Source organism: Eptesicus fuscus, chromosome 9, assembly GCF_027574615.1.
Source record: "Eptesicus fuscus isolate TK198812 chromosome 9, DD_ASM_mEF_20220401, whole genome shotgun sequence".
Lineage (NCBI taxonomy): Eukaryota > Metazoa > Chordata > Mammalia > Chiroptera > Vespertilionidae > Eptesicus > Eptesicus fuscus.
In genome coordinates, this window is record NC_072481.1 from 83,944,863 (window position 1) to 83,958,835 (window position 13,973).

A 13,973-nucleotide genomic window follows, 5' to 3' on the forward strand; every position below is an offset into this window, starting at 1 on the left:
ATGGTATCTCATTACAGTTTTGATTTGCATTTCCCGAATGATTAATAATGTTATAGGGAAATGCAAATCTTTTCATGTGATTGTTATCCATTTACATATCTTTTTTGGAGAAATGCCTATTCAAATCCTGTGTCCATTTTTAATTAGGTTGTTTGTAGGAGTTTTTTATATATTCTGAATATTAATTTCTTATCAGATATAAGATTTGCCAACATTTTCTCCATTCCATAGCTTCCATTTTCACTCTGTTGTACTCTTTGATGCACAGAGATGGCCCCTGAAATTTAATGCCTCATCCTAGTCCTGGCCCTTATATTAGTCCTTGTCTCATCCACATGCATTTGACAAACTTCAAGTTTTGAAACAAGATGACACTTGGGTTTCTGAAAGTTTAATTAAGCACAGAATTTCATTCTTCCTGAAAGATGAAACAGAGGGCCAGAGACCATGGGATACCAGGACACAGGCTTTATTGGCGATCACCCTGCCAGCCGCCTTCCAGAGGGGAAAGGGAAGAGAGAGAGAGAGAGCTGAGAGAGAGAGAGAGAGAGAGAGAGAGAGAGAGAGAGAGTGAGAGAGAGAGAGAGAGAGCTTGCCGGGGTGAGAGTGCCTTTTAAGGGGAGGAAAAGAGGGGATGGGGCTTAGGGCACTCAGCACACGCTGATTGGTGGTTTCATGTAAGGTACATGGTTAGGGGCCTAGGGATTTAGGAATTGGGGGCTTAGGGTATATGGCAGGTGCTGATTGGTGGTTCAATGTACAGTCCATATAAGGTGCTCAGGAATGTCCGGCTGCAGGTGGAGTTTACGTCATACTCCGTCCATCAGTTGGGAGAAGGGAGGATCTATCACTTCCACCTTTTGATAACTTGAAATATCCAAATTTGAATATTGTTTATGAAGCATAACCTAGCCTATCCTAGGTTACAAGAGATGAACTGCCTCAAAAGAAAGGTTTCTGAGAAGACTCCCTCTGTGCTATCCCCAGAGGAGATAAGCTTTTAAACTGTTATTAAATTACTACAATATGCCAGGCAATGTTCTATTTTATGTGTTAACTCCCTTAATCCTTACAATGGCCTTATAAGGTGCATGATATTAGCACCCCCATTTTATACATGAGGGCAGAGATTGAATAAATTGTTGAAGGCAATGTGACTAATAGGTGGCAGAACAAGGATTTGAATCATGGAAGCCTGGTTCCAGATTCTGTACTTTAAACCAGTTATAAACTGTAGCTGACACATCATCTTCCCCATATTTAATTTTATGAGACTGACGCACTGCCTACTGCGCTTAAGAGGGCAACCTCCCCATATTTAATTTTAAAAGTTATTTCAGACTTTGGCATCTTCCAGTGCAGTTGATTTCCAGAGAACTGCATTTTTAGGCTTCATTTAAGACATTGTAACTCCTCTCCTAGCATTTTTTTCCTTCTCTTGGCTTACAGAAATGATTTATATTCTATCCTCACATGAGCAAGATCTGAGCCTCCTGTAATTTCATCCATTCCTACTTAACACTCTATCCATGGCTATATCCAGGAAGTAAAATCAGGGTTGATAATGAAAATCCAGGCATATTGTGTTACAGCAATAATGTTCAATCTCTGTCTCTCCTAGCCCAAAAGACTTGGAGAGCTAATAGAAAGCAACACATGATTCAAGTACAGAAATACAAAGCCCACCTGTCTGGCTGAGAGCCAGCAAATGGGTGCCATCTTAGTAGGCTCAATGTTTCAGCAGGTTATACCTCTCAGGGAAAGGAATGACTCATGTTCTCCCATATTGTCTTTGACTAATGATATATTCAATGTCTTCCCACATTTTTTCACCATCATTGAATTTGATAGATTAGGTAAAATAGCCAAGCCCAGCCCATGAAATAGGATGTCTCATTGAATCAAGTCTATCTAGAAAAGACTCACTTCTATAGGTTTTTGGAACACCTGAGCTATTGGAAAATATCCCCCATGACTTTTTTTGTTTGCCTGGGCTCTAGAATTCATTGATATTGAACAACATAAACTGATGAACAAGAACAGATCCAGAGGCAGAGAAGCATAGATCAGACCATCAAACCTCAGAGGGAAAAAAGGGGAGTGTGGAGGGAAGGGGGAGAGATCAACCAAAGGACTTGTATGCATGCATATAAGCATAACCAAAGGACACAGACACTGGGGGCATGAGTGGGGAGGTGGGGGGGGGGGGGACAATGGAGGGTTAAGAACACATATGTAATACCTTAATAAATAAATAAATAATAATAAATAAATAAATAAATAAAATATAGCTTTTCTTCCTACTGTCCTAATCATTGTGGCTTGTCATTTTCTGCAGGGTCCTATGGATCTACTCTGAGACTGGTACGTGGGTGTATCCTGTGTTTGCCCAACTCAGCGCAGTGGGTCTAGCAGCCTTCTTCTCTCTCAGCTACATCTTTATTGCCAGCATCTACCTACTTGGAGAGAAGCTCAACCACTGGCAATGGGGTCAGTTTATTTCTATTTTACCTGCAAACTCTTCTTCCTTGTCCTCTCTCCATTCCTCCTAGAAACAAGAGAAATTAGTTCAAAGCAGAAAGCAGTGACCTTGATGCCTGTGCCAAAGACTCAGATGGGTCTTATCAAGTTAAGCAAAGGAAAAGCCTGGGGAAGTTCATACTTTCTCAAAGAACCCCATCAAATTATCCCCCCTCTTCCATAAACCTTTAAGGCTAGAAATTATCTTTAGAGAATTTAGGACCCAGAGAGCAAGGTGTCACCATGCCTGGCATGAAAAAAATGGATTCAGGGTCATTCTCCCTTAAGTAAGGGCTTGAAGGATACAATATGTTTTGTTTTTTTTTTAATATATTTTATTGATTTTTTACAGAGAGGAAGAGAGAGGGATAGAGAGTTAGAAACATCGATCAGCTGCCTCTTGCACAACCCCTACTGGGGATGTGCCCGCAACCAAGGTACATGCACTTGACCGGAATTGAACCTGGGACCCTTGAATCCGCAGGCCGATGCTCTATCCACTGAGCCAAACCGGTTTCGGCAGGATACAATATGTTTAAATGTCAAGGCTTTTTGTTGTTTGTTTTGCTTTGGTTTGGTTTGAAGGAAATGACCCTTTTAGCTCTTCCAACCTCAGCAGTGCCTTCCGGGATGAGTTCCCATCCCTTTCCCATTAGGTTGCTTTTCAACCTTTAGTGAAGCATTTACCAGATAAGATCACATCCTGTACTTGAGATTGAAATTCTCATTTAGACAGGGTCTTGGGCAATGTGAATATGTCAGCAAGCTAAGCTTTCTAATTATAGGTGGGTAGAACCATGTTGCTTCTTCATAAGAAAAAATAATCTTAATGTAGTTGATTTTAAAATGGAAAGTTTTATTCTCCTCCCTGCTTCCCCCACCACCCCATTGCCCAAAATATTATTTTGTTGGAAAATTAACCACCAAAAAGTCAAATTGCACAATACCCATGATTTTTTCCCCACCCAAGGAGAAGTACAGGAACTCTACCCTGATTTTGTATATAAGGAAGGCAAGAGTCACATACAGTCCCCCACGTCACACACCCACATGCCATTCTGTTCTATCAAAATAGAAGTGGCAGAAGTGGCATCTTCCACCCAATTTATGAACTGGTGTGAAAACATAAGCCGTGTATGAAAAAAAAACACACAACAGTTTCAGAAGGCTCAGTACAAAAGAGTATATTTCTGAGAGGATATTGGGACCCTGGATAAGCAATTTGTCTTATTCACATGTTTTCTACTTGTGAAGAATTTAACTGGTTAAGAAAGTCCCAAAGGTAATTACCTCCTTGAAAGCACTTTAAAAAATGGAATACTAAAAATTAATCCCAAAATCAGACTCCAAATCACAGGAAACTCCAGGAAAAAAAATGTGTTGACATTTCAAATGTGTTGATATCTAATTCTAACTTATTTTGGCTCCTTGAAAATCAGGATAAAGATTTCTGATGCCTTCCCCAAATCTATCTTTATAAAAGAAAAGAAAGAAACAAATCCATATAAAATTTGGCAGATAAAAATGTACAGACAAAAAAAAATTGAGCTTAGAGAACAATAACTTTTTTTAATCAAATGTATTTAGTTCAATAACGATTGATTTTTAAATTGTTAAACAGTGACTTTGAAACATCCATTGAATTAAAAAACAAAATTTTCAATATTTAATATTGAGTCATTATTTTCAACACCAAGCTCTTTTTAATAAGCCTTGTTGTTTAAGTACTATATCCAATTTTTCACTACAATTAGATCCCAATGAGCAAACAGGCCAGCATCACCATGTGGGCCTTCATTTACATGTGCATATGTGAATGTTTATATGAGGGATAAACTATTGTAAATGGATAGAGACTACTGTGTCTTTCCTCTCTCTAGATTTATAACTCCTTAAAAATCGAATGAGTGAAAACTCATTCATGCTATATGGCATCAGAATAGGATCATAATGTGTTAAATTCTGAACAGATCTTAATTACAAATGGCTGAGTAGACATTAAAAGAGTAGATCACTTAAAATTCCAATGGCAGTGAACACTTTTATTGTCTAAAACTAAACAGAGCTATCTACACAAACACATGTTCCCATGTCCTAGTGGGCTTACAACACTCTAAGGCAGGGGTCCTCAAACTTTTTAAACAGGGGGCCAGTTCACTGTCCCTCAGACAGTTGGAGGGCCGGACTATAGGTTAAAAAAAACTATGAACAAATTCCTATGCACACTGCACATATCTTACTTTGAAGTAAAAAAACAAAACGGCAAAAACAACCACATGTGGCTCGCGGGCCGTAGTTTGAGGACGCCTGCCTAAGGCTTCCCTCAACTATATGACTTGTCTCAATACCATTAGATAACCTCTAACTAGGGCAGCTGTACATCTCAGTTGGGTTCTGGTTAATGCCTGCTGTGCCAATGGGCACATAGTATAGCATTGTCTATGCTTGGACAGTCAATTGTGTGGATTCTCTATCTTGGGTTCCTCTCCAAACCTTCTGTTCTGGATCTATGGGAACACCTCCTAAGTAGCCACCTACTCTGTCCAAATCCAGGGCTAACCCTACTTTCTAATATCCTTCCACACTCTGAGATTCCTTGAATGAGAACAGAAATTCAAAGGAGTGCATTGGTGACATGGTGGGAAGCAGTGGTTAGGGAAAAAGTTTTGCGCCAGAGTGCATGGGATCCTATTTTGTTTTTACCACTCACAGACCTGTAACACTGCAAAAAGACTTGATGTCATTTTGTTTCCATTTTCTCTTGAGCATCATGAAGCCAATATTAGTACCACCTCCTAGGATCCTGGAGAACTCTAAATGACTTGGGTAGTGTCAAGGGCCAAGAACAGGGCCTGGCACATAGAGTTAGTCACTATTGCTGTTAATCTCATTCTCCTCCAGCAAAAATCAGAAACCTTCTTGTCTATGTAGATGTTCCAATCCTCCCCTTCTATTTTTTTCATAAATTACCAATTCCCCCAGGCAAGGCAATTAAAAGTAATAACCACCTAACCGAATGCAGGTTGACAGAGATGGTGCAGTTCCTGAAGAACTTAATGAGTGAAATAGGAGATCAAGCAATTCAAGCTAGAATTGTTGGAATCTCTGCTTCTGAAATCCTGAGGCCAGTATGGCCCAGTTGGGAGTCCTGGACAATAAGCTGACTGCTGCTCTGGCCACACCTACTACATATGGAGACGTGCCATTTTGGCTTGGAAGCCCATGACCACTCTCCTTACATCCTTGAGGGATATGTTCTGAGGCCTGAGATCATAGATCCTTCTCCTCCTAAGAATAGTTTAAGACAGTGGTCGGCAAACTCATTAGTCAACAGAGCCAAATATCAACAGTACATCGATTGAAATTTCTTTTGAGAGCCAAATTTTTTAAACTTAAACTTCTTCTAACATCACTTCTTCAAAATAGACTCGCCCAGGCCGTGATATTTTGTGGAAGAGCCACACTCAAGGGGCCAAAGAGCCACATGTGGCTCGCGAGCCGCAGTTTGCCGACTATGGGTTTAGGAGATGAAAAGTCGAATCTGGCCAAGTGACATGGTGATGGTATCTTGGGTAGAATAACATTAAAACCTTCCTTTAATACTATTTTCTCTAGAGCAATTTGTTGTTTTTTGTTTGTTTGTTTGTTTTAAAGGAGATTTTCATTGTTAAAAGCTGTTTAAAGGCCATCTAGTCTACCTTCTTGGTTTTATCCATGAAGAAATCATTTATAAAGACTGTTCATAACAAAAGGATCTTATCATGAGATTACTCTTTAAGTATTTCTAAAGCTTTTTTGTCTTTCTTGTCCTAACTTCTCCATAAATAGTCTACTCTAGATTATTCCTTATCCCTCTTCCTCTGCCTCCTTACCCTCAAGGTTTCTCCAGCCAGTCCTCAGCTCCATCTACTTCCTGCTACTTTTGCACTGTGACTGTACTCATTGGTACTCAAATCTCATTCCTCTAACACCTCATATCCCTCTAACCATCTGCCTTTTCGCCCTTTTCCAAGCCAACCTGACGAAACTAGGCAAATATTCTTCAAATTCTTAATTTGAAGTCTAGCAGTAGCTTTTGTGGTTGTAGCTACATAGGTGTAAATCTTTGTGAACAGTATGGTTTTACTTAACCCATGTCCTGACTACTTGAATAATAAGATGTGTAATTATATATAATATCCATAGTGATATTGATTAAAAGAATGGTTTCTTTACCATGCCAGCAGAAAATCTTTGGATCTTGCAGAAGAACATTAAATGTTTGGCCTAAAATATCTCCACTCCTTTGTACTACCTAACGAGGATAAAGAAAGGACTAAAGTCAGGAGTGGACCTAACTCCTTAACTGCCAACTAGGAACTGTTCCAATCAGAAAAACTCCCATCAATAAAGAAAAGGGTGATAACAAACAACATAATTTCCCAATTATGTTGGGAATTCAGAAATCCATTTTGTGAACTTTGTTTGGGTAAGATTATATGATCTATTATTAAGTCAACAGTTTCCTTATCTCTGGCACTATGGAAACATGGTGAGAGAGGAATTCTGAAGAAGCCTAGAAACTGCTCAGCCCCATGAGAATTCAAGACTAAGAACCCACCCCCACTTGTAGAAACAAAAAGAAAACATTGTTTCTGTTATATTCACATCATGTAAGTCTCTACAGAATGAAATGACTATGGAAACTCCATGCAGATACACTTTTGGGGCCCGTGCCTTCTCTAGCACAGTGACAGGTATGTGAGAATTCCTTAGTGCTCCATCTAGCTGCTTGGAGTTGGATGTGGGAGACTCTGGTCCAGTGCAAGGAGCCACCTGCTCTCTTCCTCCAGAGGAACTCCCACCACTACTTCCAATCCTGCTTCTGCTGCTTCTCTCTAAGCCTTCATATTCTGTTGTTTCTTAAATAAAGATGGAGTCTCCAATCCTTGGCACCTGGGGTTGAAGGAGTGAGGTTATGATTATAGTTAGACTCAAAGCACTGGGGGTTGGTAAACAATATGGTAATGAAAGCTTTAGGAGCCCTCAGAATGACTACAAGGGGAACAAATCTGAAAAGTTTATATTGGCCAAGCTCTTGAACCTGAGGAAATAAATGTGTTATTTAGTTGAAAAATTATTCATTAACGGCCCAAAGTATATACTTCAGAAAAGAGATGGTGTTTGTACTTATAGACCTAATATAGATAACCTAATTGGGGAGGAGAGAATTCACATCAAAAATAAATAATAAGTGGAAGCATAAATGAAAAGAACAGGAACCCCGTAAAGCTGGATAAATTTGTAAGGCTTTGCTGGAGTGACTGGAGATGGTCTGAACTGATGAGGATGACAAGAACAAGGACGAGGACTGTCCTTAAGAATGTGGAGAGACATGAATGCAGGGATGGCCATGAGAGCTGTTGTGATTAGGAGCTGGCTATCCTAGAAAATCAGTGTGATGACCGGGCCATAGCAGGACTTCAAGTTATCAGTCACTAAACCCTCTGAGAAGGGGCGTTCCAATGACATAAATTAGGAAAAGATTTAGAGATTACTGTTAAGGATATAATTTAAGGGGGTGAGGGGAGTCAGGGTTTAAAGGGTAAAGCCTGAAATTAGGAGCATGAGGCTGCTGTGGTACTACAGAACCAGATCTAACAGGGCTCTAACTTCTAGAAGGAACAAGCAGAGACTGAGTTGAAAAAAGTTTTCAAAGTAGGATTGGTAGCATTTACCAATAGACAGGATAATGAGTTAGTAAAGTTTCAAAGCTTATGCAAAGATTTATGATCATTAAATATGGAGGTAACAACTTGTTTGGGTAAATGGAAGTCATTCTAGTAGTCTAAGGCTATAATTTCAGCTGAATAAAGACCCTTTAATGAGCTTATTAAAAACTAATCAATATGTGAGTACTTTTCTTCCCCGGCTGATAAGTTGATTGAGTGAGAGGTCACAGAATGACCCCTAATTAGGTGAATATTCACTCTTTTATTTCCTCTCTAATTTGATGTGGTCTCTGTCTCCATATGCAAAGCCCCCAAGTTTGTTGATAAATTGTGTACAGCCCTGCGAACATGTGGCCAAAAGCAACAGCAATCATTGGCTCATGTTAGATATGCAGAACCACATGAAGTCCAAGGACATCATTGGTCAACTGGCTGGCTATGAGCTAAGCACCAACAGGGGACAGCAGTGTGGTTTCTTGCTGTTCTGATAGTGGTGGTATGTTTTTAGAACTCCTTGAAGGACATCCTTTTGCCTTGGGAAAAGCCCTTGACTTTCCACTGCCTGAAGTCAGGGTGAATGTCAACCTACATAAGAACCCGTCAGGGAAACCCTGAAGTCTGAAGTCTCTCTCTGTTCTTGTTTGCACAGGTGACATGAGGCAGCCAAAGAAGAAGAAGTGATTATATGCTGTTTTCCAAGAAAAAGAAAGAAAACACAAGAGGGTGTTCTTTTTCCATCTTTTTGGTTTTATTTTTTTGTTTTGTTTATGTGGTTTTGTTTGTTCGTTTTGGTGTAGGGAGGTGGTGGAGAAACATAGGAAAATAAAAAGGACAGAAAACAATATTTAAATTAAGAATAGGGTATGAAGGTAGCTCAATCTGAGGACTCTTGGGTTTTAAAAGGCCATACAAAATTAACTCCTGCTGTCTCAGAATTTGTGACCTTTGTCTGAACTCTGTAGAGTATGGTGTGTGGTCAAAATCTGACCAGAAGCCAAAAAAACTCATAAACTCAGAGTTAGAGAATGTTTAGACAGAGAAAGAATTTAGGATCACCCAAAATCTTCACTTTATAGAGGAGGTTGCCAGAATGTAGATGAGAAGTTACCTGCATGAGGCCAAAGAGTTAGTGTCAGAACTGAGCCAGGAGCTTTTGTCTCCCAAATCTTTTAACTTCCAATCCTGTGTCATGTTTTTAATAATCCCAACTTTCCTAAAAACAAGCATTTTCATAAGCTAGTTATTTTCATGGATTTCTCCTCTATTTTTCCCCCCTCAATCTAGACAGATGTGTAGGGAGATTCTACCTGATATGGTATAATGGCAAATTATTTGGGGCAATGAGAAAATCAGTTATAAAAATATTAGGAAATCTTTCCCTCATATGAGCAGTATTCAGGGCATGTATAAACACTGAACATAATGACATTGTCAAAATCTCTTCCGTTCAAGTATTGATTAGCTTGCCAAATAAATGTTGTACATTTTACTTGGGGAACAGTCTAAGTGGGAAGTGATATGATTATGAGGGCTGCTGAGATTGCTTTGGTACAAAGTACTTTGCTAAGTTAGTTTATGATTTAACAAAGCTGATTGTCAGCAAGCACATTCATGAACCCTGCTTCGATTTTCCTAATGGAATTTTCCAGGTCTGTTTTTGTAAAGAAATACGTGGTGGGTAAAGATAGTCAAATCTATTGGTGTGTCAAAGGCCCAGGGGCATTGGGGTGTGGGCACCAGAATAAATAATACTTGAGCTTTCCAACCAAACATGATACAGGAGAAATTTGGTGAAAATGGGTAAAACCTGGTAACACTGTGTCTGGGACCAAATTAAATCTTGATTGCTACATAACTGATAATTGTGCAATATCTGTTCCAACTCCAGAAATACCTCAAAAATACCTAGAGTGGTCTTGCAGGGTTAGGGAAGAGAGCAGACTATACCAGAAAGGCAGCAGTAAAGGGAAGACTAGGACAGACACCAGGAAACCTGACCGATTCCTACTCCTCTACTCTCATATAAATAGGAGCCTCAAGTCCTTCTGGATTGAGCTGGGACACCCCCTCTTTTCCTATACCTGCTGCTTCTTGACTGCTCCAAGCACCTGGTCTCAGCAGGAGCCCAGAAGCAGTTGTCACAGTGGAAATTCCCCAAATCTGAAGCCTGCAGGGGATCACCCAAATTTTCCACACCCTAAAGATGACTCTGGCTGCATACTTCTCACAGTCATAGTAAGCTCTTGGCTGGAATGAGCCTGCAGATTTCCATTTGTGGCTTTACTGTCCCTAGGACCAAATTAAGCCTCGATTGCTACATGACTGGCCATTGCACAGTAGCTATTCCAACACCAGAACTACCTCAGATTCATTTCCCATTGAGCACATACACAAGCACACAATGATTCCTTGGTGCTGCTGTAGCTTTGAAAAAGAAAAGCAACAAAACACCCATGAAGAACATTGATTAAATATTCATTAAAAGGTATGTGGTGCCCATATCAGGCTGTGTTAAGCTATTAGTGTGTAAAAAACATACAAATGATTACATACCAGCAATAATATATTTTTTAATTTTATTTTATTGTTTAAAGGATTACAAATAGTAGTACATATGTCTTCTTTTTTTCCCCCATTGACCTACCCCTGCCTCCCATCTCTCCTACCCCCTGGCACATGCCCTACCACACACCCCCCCCCCAAGTATCTGGCATCCATTGGTTATGCTTATATGCATTCATATAAGTCCTTCTGTTAATCTCTTACCTACCCCCCCAGCCCTCCCCTACCTTCCCACTGTAGTTTGACAGTCTGTTTGGTGCTTCTTTGCCTCTGTATCTATTTTTGTTCATCAGTTTATAATGTTCTTTATATTCCACAAATGAGTGAGATCATGTGGTATTTATCTTTCACTGACTTATTTCATTTAGCAAAATACTCTCCAGTTCCATCCATGCTGTTGCAAATGGTAAGAATTCCTTCTTTTTTACAGCAGTGTAGTATTCCATTGTGTAGATATACCACAGTTTTCTAATCCACTCATCTGCTGATGGGCATTTAGGTTGTTTCCAAATCTTAGCTATTGTAAATTGTGCTACTGTGAACACAGGGGTGCATATATCCAGCAATAATATTTGTATCGTGTCATATAATTTACAACCACACTCACCTCCATGATTTCATTTTATCCTTACAAAAATCTTAAGTAGAAAATGCATTATTGTTCTCATTTTACAAGTGAATATACTGAGTTTCTGATATTGGTATCCTGATAAATGTTTTAAAACCAACTCACTAGGCCTGGCTAGTGTGGCTCAGTTGGTTGGCTGTTGTCCTGTGCATCAGGAGGTTGCCAGTTTGATTCCCAGTTAAGGGCATATGCCAGGGGTTTCGGGCTCCATCCCCAGTGGGGGCTATGCAGGAGGTAGCCGACTGATGTTGTGCTCTCACATCAATGTCTCTCTCCCTCTTCCTTCCTCTTACTCTAAAAATCAATAAACTATTCTTAAAGAAAAAACACACAACTATCTGGAAAAAATTTTAAGGTTCTTATTTATAGATTTGCCCATTTTTCTGGTGTAAACACTCTACCATGGCCTTTTTCAAGCTATCAACAGGTCACTGAATGCAGACTTGGGAAGAGATATGAACCACCAGTTGGTCCTTGTAAGCCTGAACAAGCTGACTCCAGTTCAGCGCTGGGTTCAGAGAAGGGAAAAGACTGGGCCAAGGCCACACAGGTGGTTGATTCCTGAGCCAACCTTTCTTTTTATCCCAGAGCAAAGCAATAAATGGTCATCTAAAAGCCTTTATTTAAAAAAGCAAAAATGTATGTACATCTGCAAGGCTAAATAAAAAAAGGAGGTCAGAGGACCCCAACTTGGTGAAAACTCTCACCCATGCATGCAGGTAAAGGGAGGAGCGACCCCCCTGCTTCAGGGCCTCACTGCTCCATCCCCATGTGCATGTTCTGGAGGCCTGTCTCACATTGAACATGAATTTTGAATTTGGGGAGATTTATCTTGTTTGCCTAAACAAAACATTAGCTCTACCCACCCACCCCCCAAGAGAGTCATACATTTCTCAAGCTATTTCCAGCTCCTCTGCACCTCCTCGCAATACTTGTCATAACAGGAAGTCAGTTTCATATACTGTAATAATCCCCAAACACGTTGCGCCTGCACATGGGGAGTGTGTGTGTGTGGGGGGGGGGGGGGGGGAAGCGGGGAAGAGGGAGTGCTGGGGGAGGGGCGAGGAAGGAGCGAGGCGAGGCCAGGTCTCCCATCCCTAACCTGGTGTCCTCCTCAGAGGGCCAAGAGTCAGAAACCAGAATCCACATCCAGACATTGCTCTCCTTTCTTATGCAGTTGGCGGTTCTTCTTCTTCTTCTTCTTTTTTTTTTAATAAAGCATTTGAGTAGGCAGCCAAGCCAGCCAGAACTGTTTATTTATAGCTGTGGATTTTCAATGCTGTATAAATTAGAAATCGTTGCTGAATGAGGCCCGCGCCCACTCACACACGCGGGGCCGCTATGGGTGAGTCCTTTCATAGAGCTGACTATACACAGTCTAAAATGGGAGAAAATGACATGCTCGGAGTCAAATGACGGAGTCACAGCTAAACTGCAGAGCAGAAAACCAGCAATTATTTTTCCTCAGCACAATATGGGGAGGACGACAGGTGCAATTATCCAATATTATTTAACAGCACTGGTTTGCGGTATAGGGAGAAAATAAAGGTTTCCATGTCTTGGAGAGGAAAATAAGGGACAGAACCTGCCTGCTGGCTCCGGTCCCTGTGGATTAAGCTGTGTTATGTAAATTGAAACTGGCCAGGATTTCAAAAAGAAAACAGAACCACCTGGCTCCCTCACCTTCCTCCCAGAAGTTCACAACCTGCGCCATTAGGGATTTCTGAGAAAGGGCCCCTTGCCTTGGGGACCCTGAACATTCTCCTGAGGCTGTGGCTCCGGGCAGGACTATGAGGAAGCTGGGTTTGCTCAGATCCTGTCCCCGAGAGGGAACCCTCTCCTGCGTTGGGTCTCCCTCCCTCTGTTGAATTAGGATGAGGCAAAAGAGAAGGCGGCCCACAAGGAATAATTTTCATTTCTTGAATCAAGTCTCTGTCTTTGGCCGCCCGCACACGTTTCTTCCTACTCCTAAGCCTCTCCTTAAACTCTACCTAGAAATACCTCCTTCTTCCTGCTACTATGGAATAAATATGTTGTTCTTCATGGCTTCAGAACTTACTGGAACACCACTTCCTAGTTCTCCTAAAAAGTTTCCTCTTTGCTCTCAGGCCCTGGGCTGATTACATTATTTAAACTCCCCATTGCAGGCTACATCAGTCCTACACAGCATTCCAACCCTCTCTCTTTTATCTCTCCTCTTGGCTTTTGTTTCCATACGAGTATGGAATGCTGGGAAGAGCATAAGCTTCAGAAGCCAACCAGATGTGAATCCAAACCCTGACTCCACACTCACAATTTATATAGAACTTGGGGAAAATAGTTGACTTTTCTGAGCCTTGGTGCCTTAAAGTCACATGATAATACCTACCATAATAAAATACCACTATTTAAAGTGGTGACTGCACATGCTTGGCATCCTGGGTTTCCCATCCCACACTGCTTAACTGCAAATTCCTTGAGGCCATGGTCATGTTGAGTTGTCTGTATCCCCCACAAGGCCTGCCTCAGCACCGTGAGAACATACAGAAAATACTTACAGACCGACTCAAGGA

The 13,973-nt window shown here is 40.8% G+C and overlaps 1 protein-coding gene across 3 annotated transcripts in view; it reads left to right on the forward strand.

The window, feature by feature from the left end:
* The window catches only part of ADTRP (androgen dependent TFPI regulating protein), an 86,848-nt gene extending 76,762 nt beyond the window's left edge, over nucleotides 1-10,086 (forward strand). For all 3 annotated transcript variants that reach the window (XM_054721470.1, XM_054721469.1, XM_054721471.1), the window contains 2 exons: nucleotides 2,339-2,490; nucleotides 8,881-10,086. In XM_054721470.1, coding sequence (XP_054577445.1) covers nucleotides 2,339-2,490; nucleotides 8,881-8,912 — 184 coding nt within the window. In that variant the 3' untranslated portion in view covers nucleotides 8,913-10,086. The remainder of the gene's footprint in view (nucleotides 1-2,338; nucleotides 2,491-8,880) is intronic.
* The last annotated feature ends 3,887 nt before the right edge of the window (nucleotides 10,087-13,973 follow it).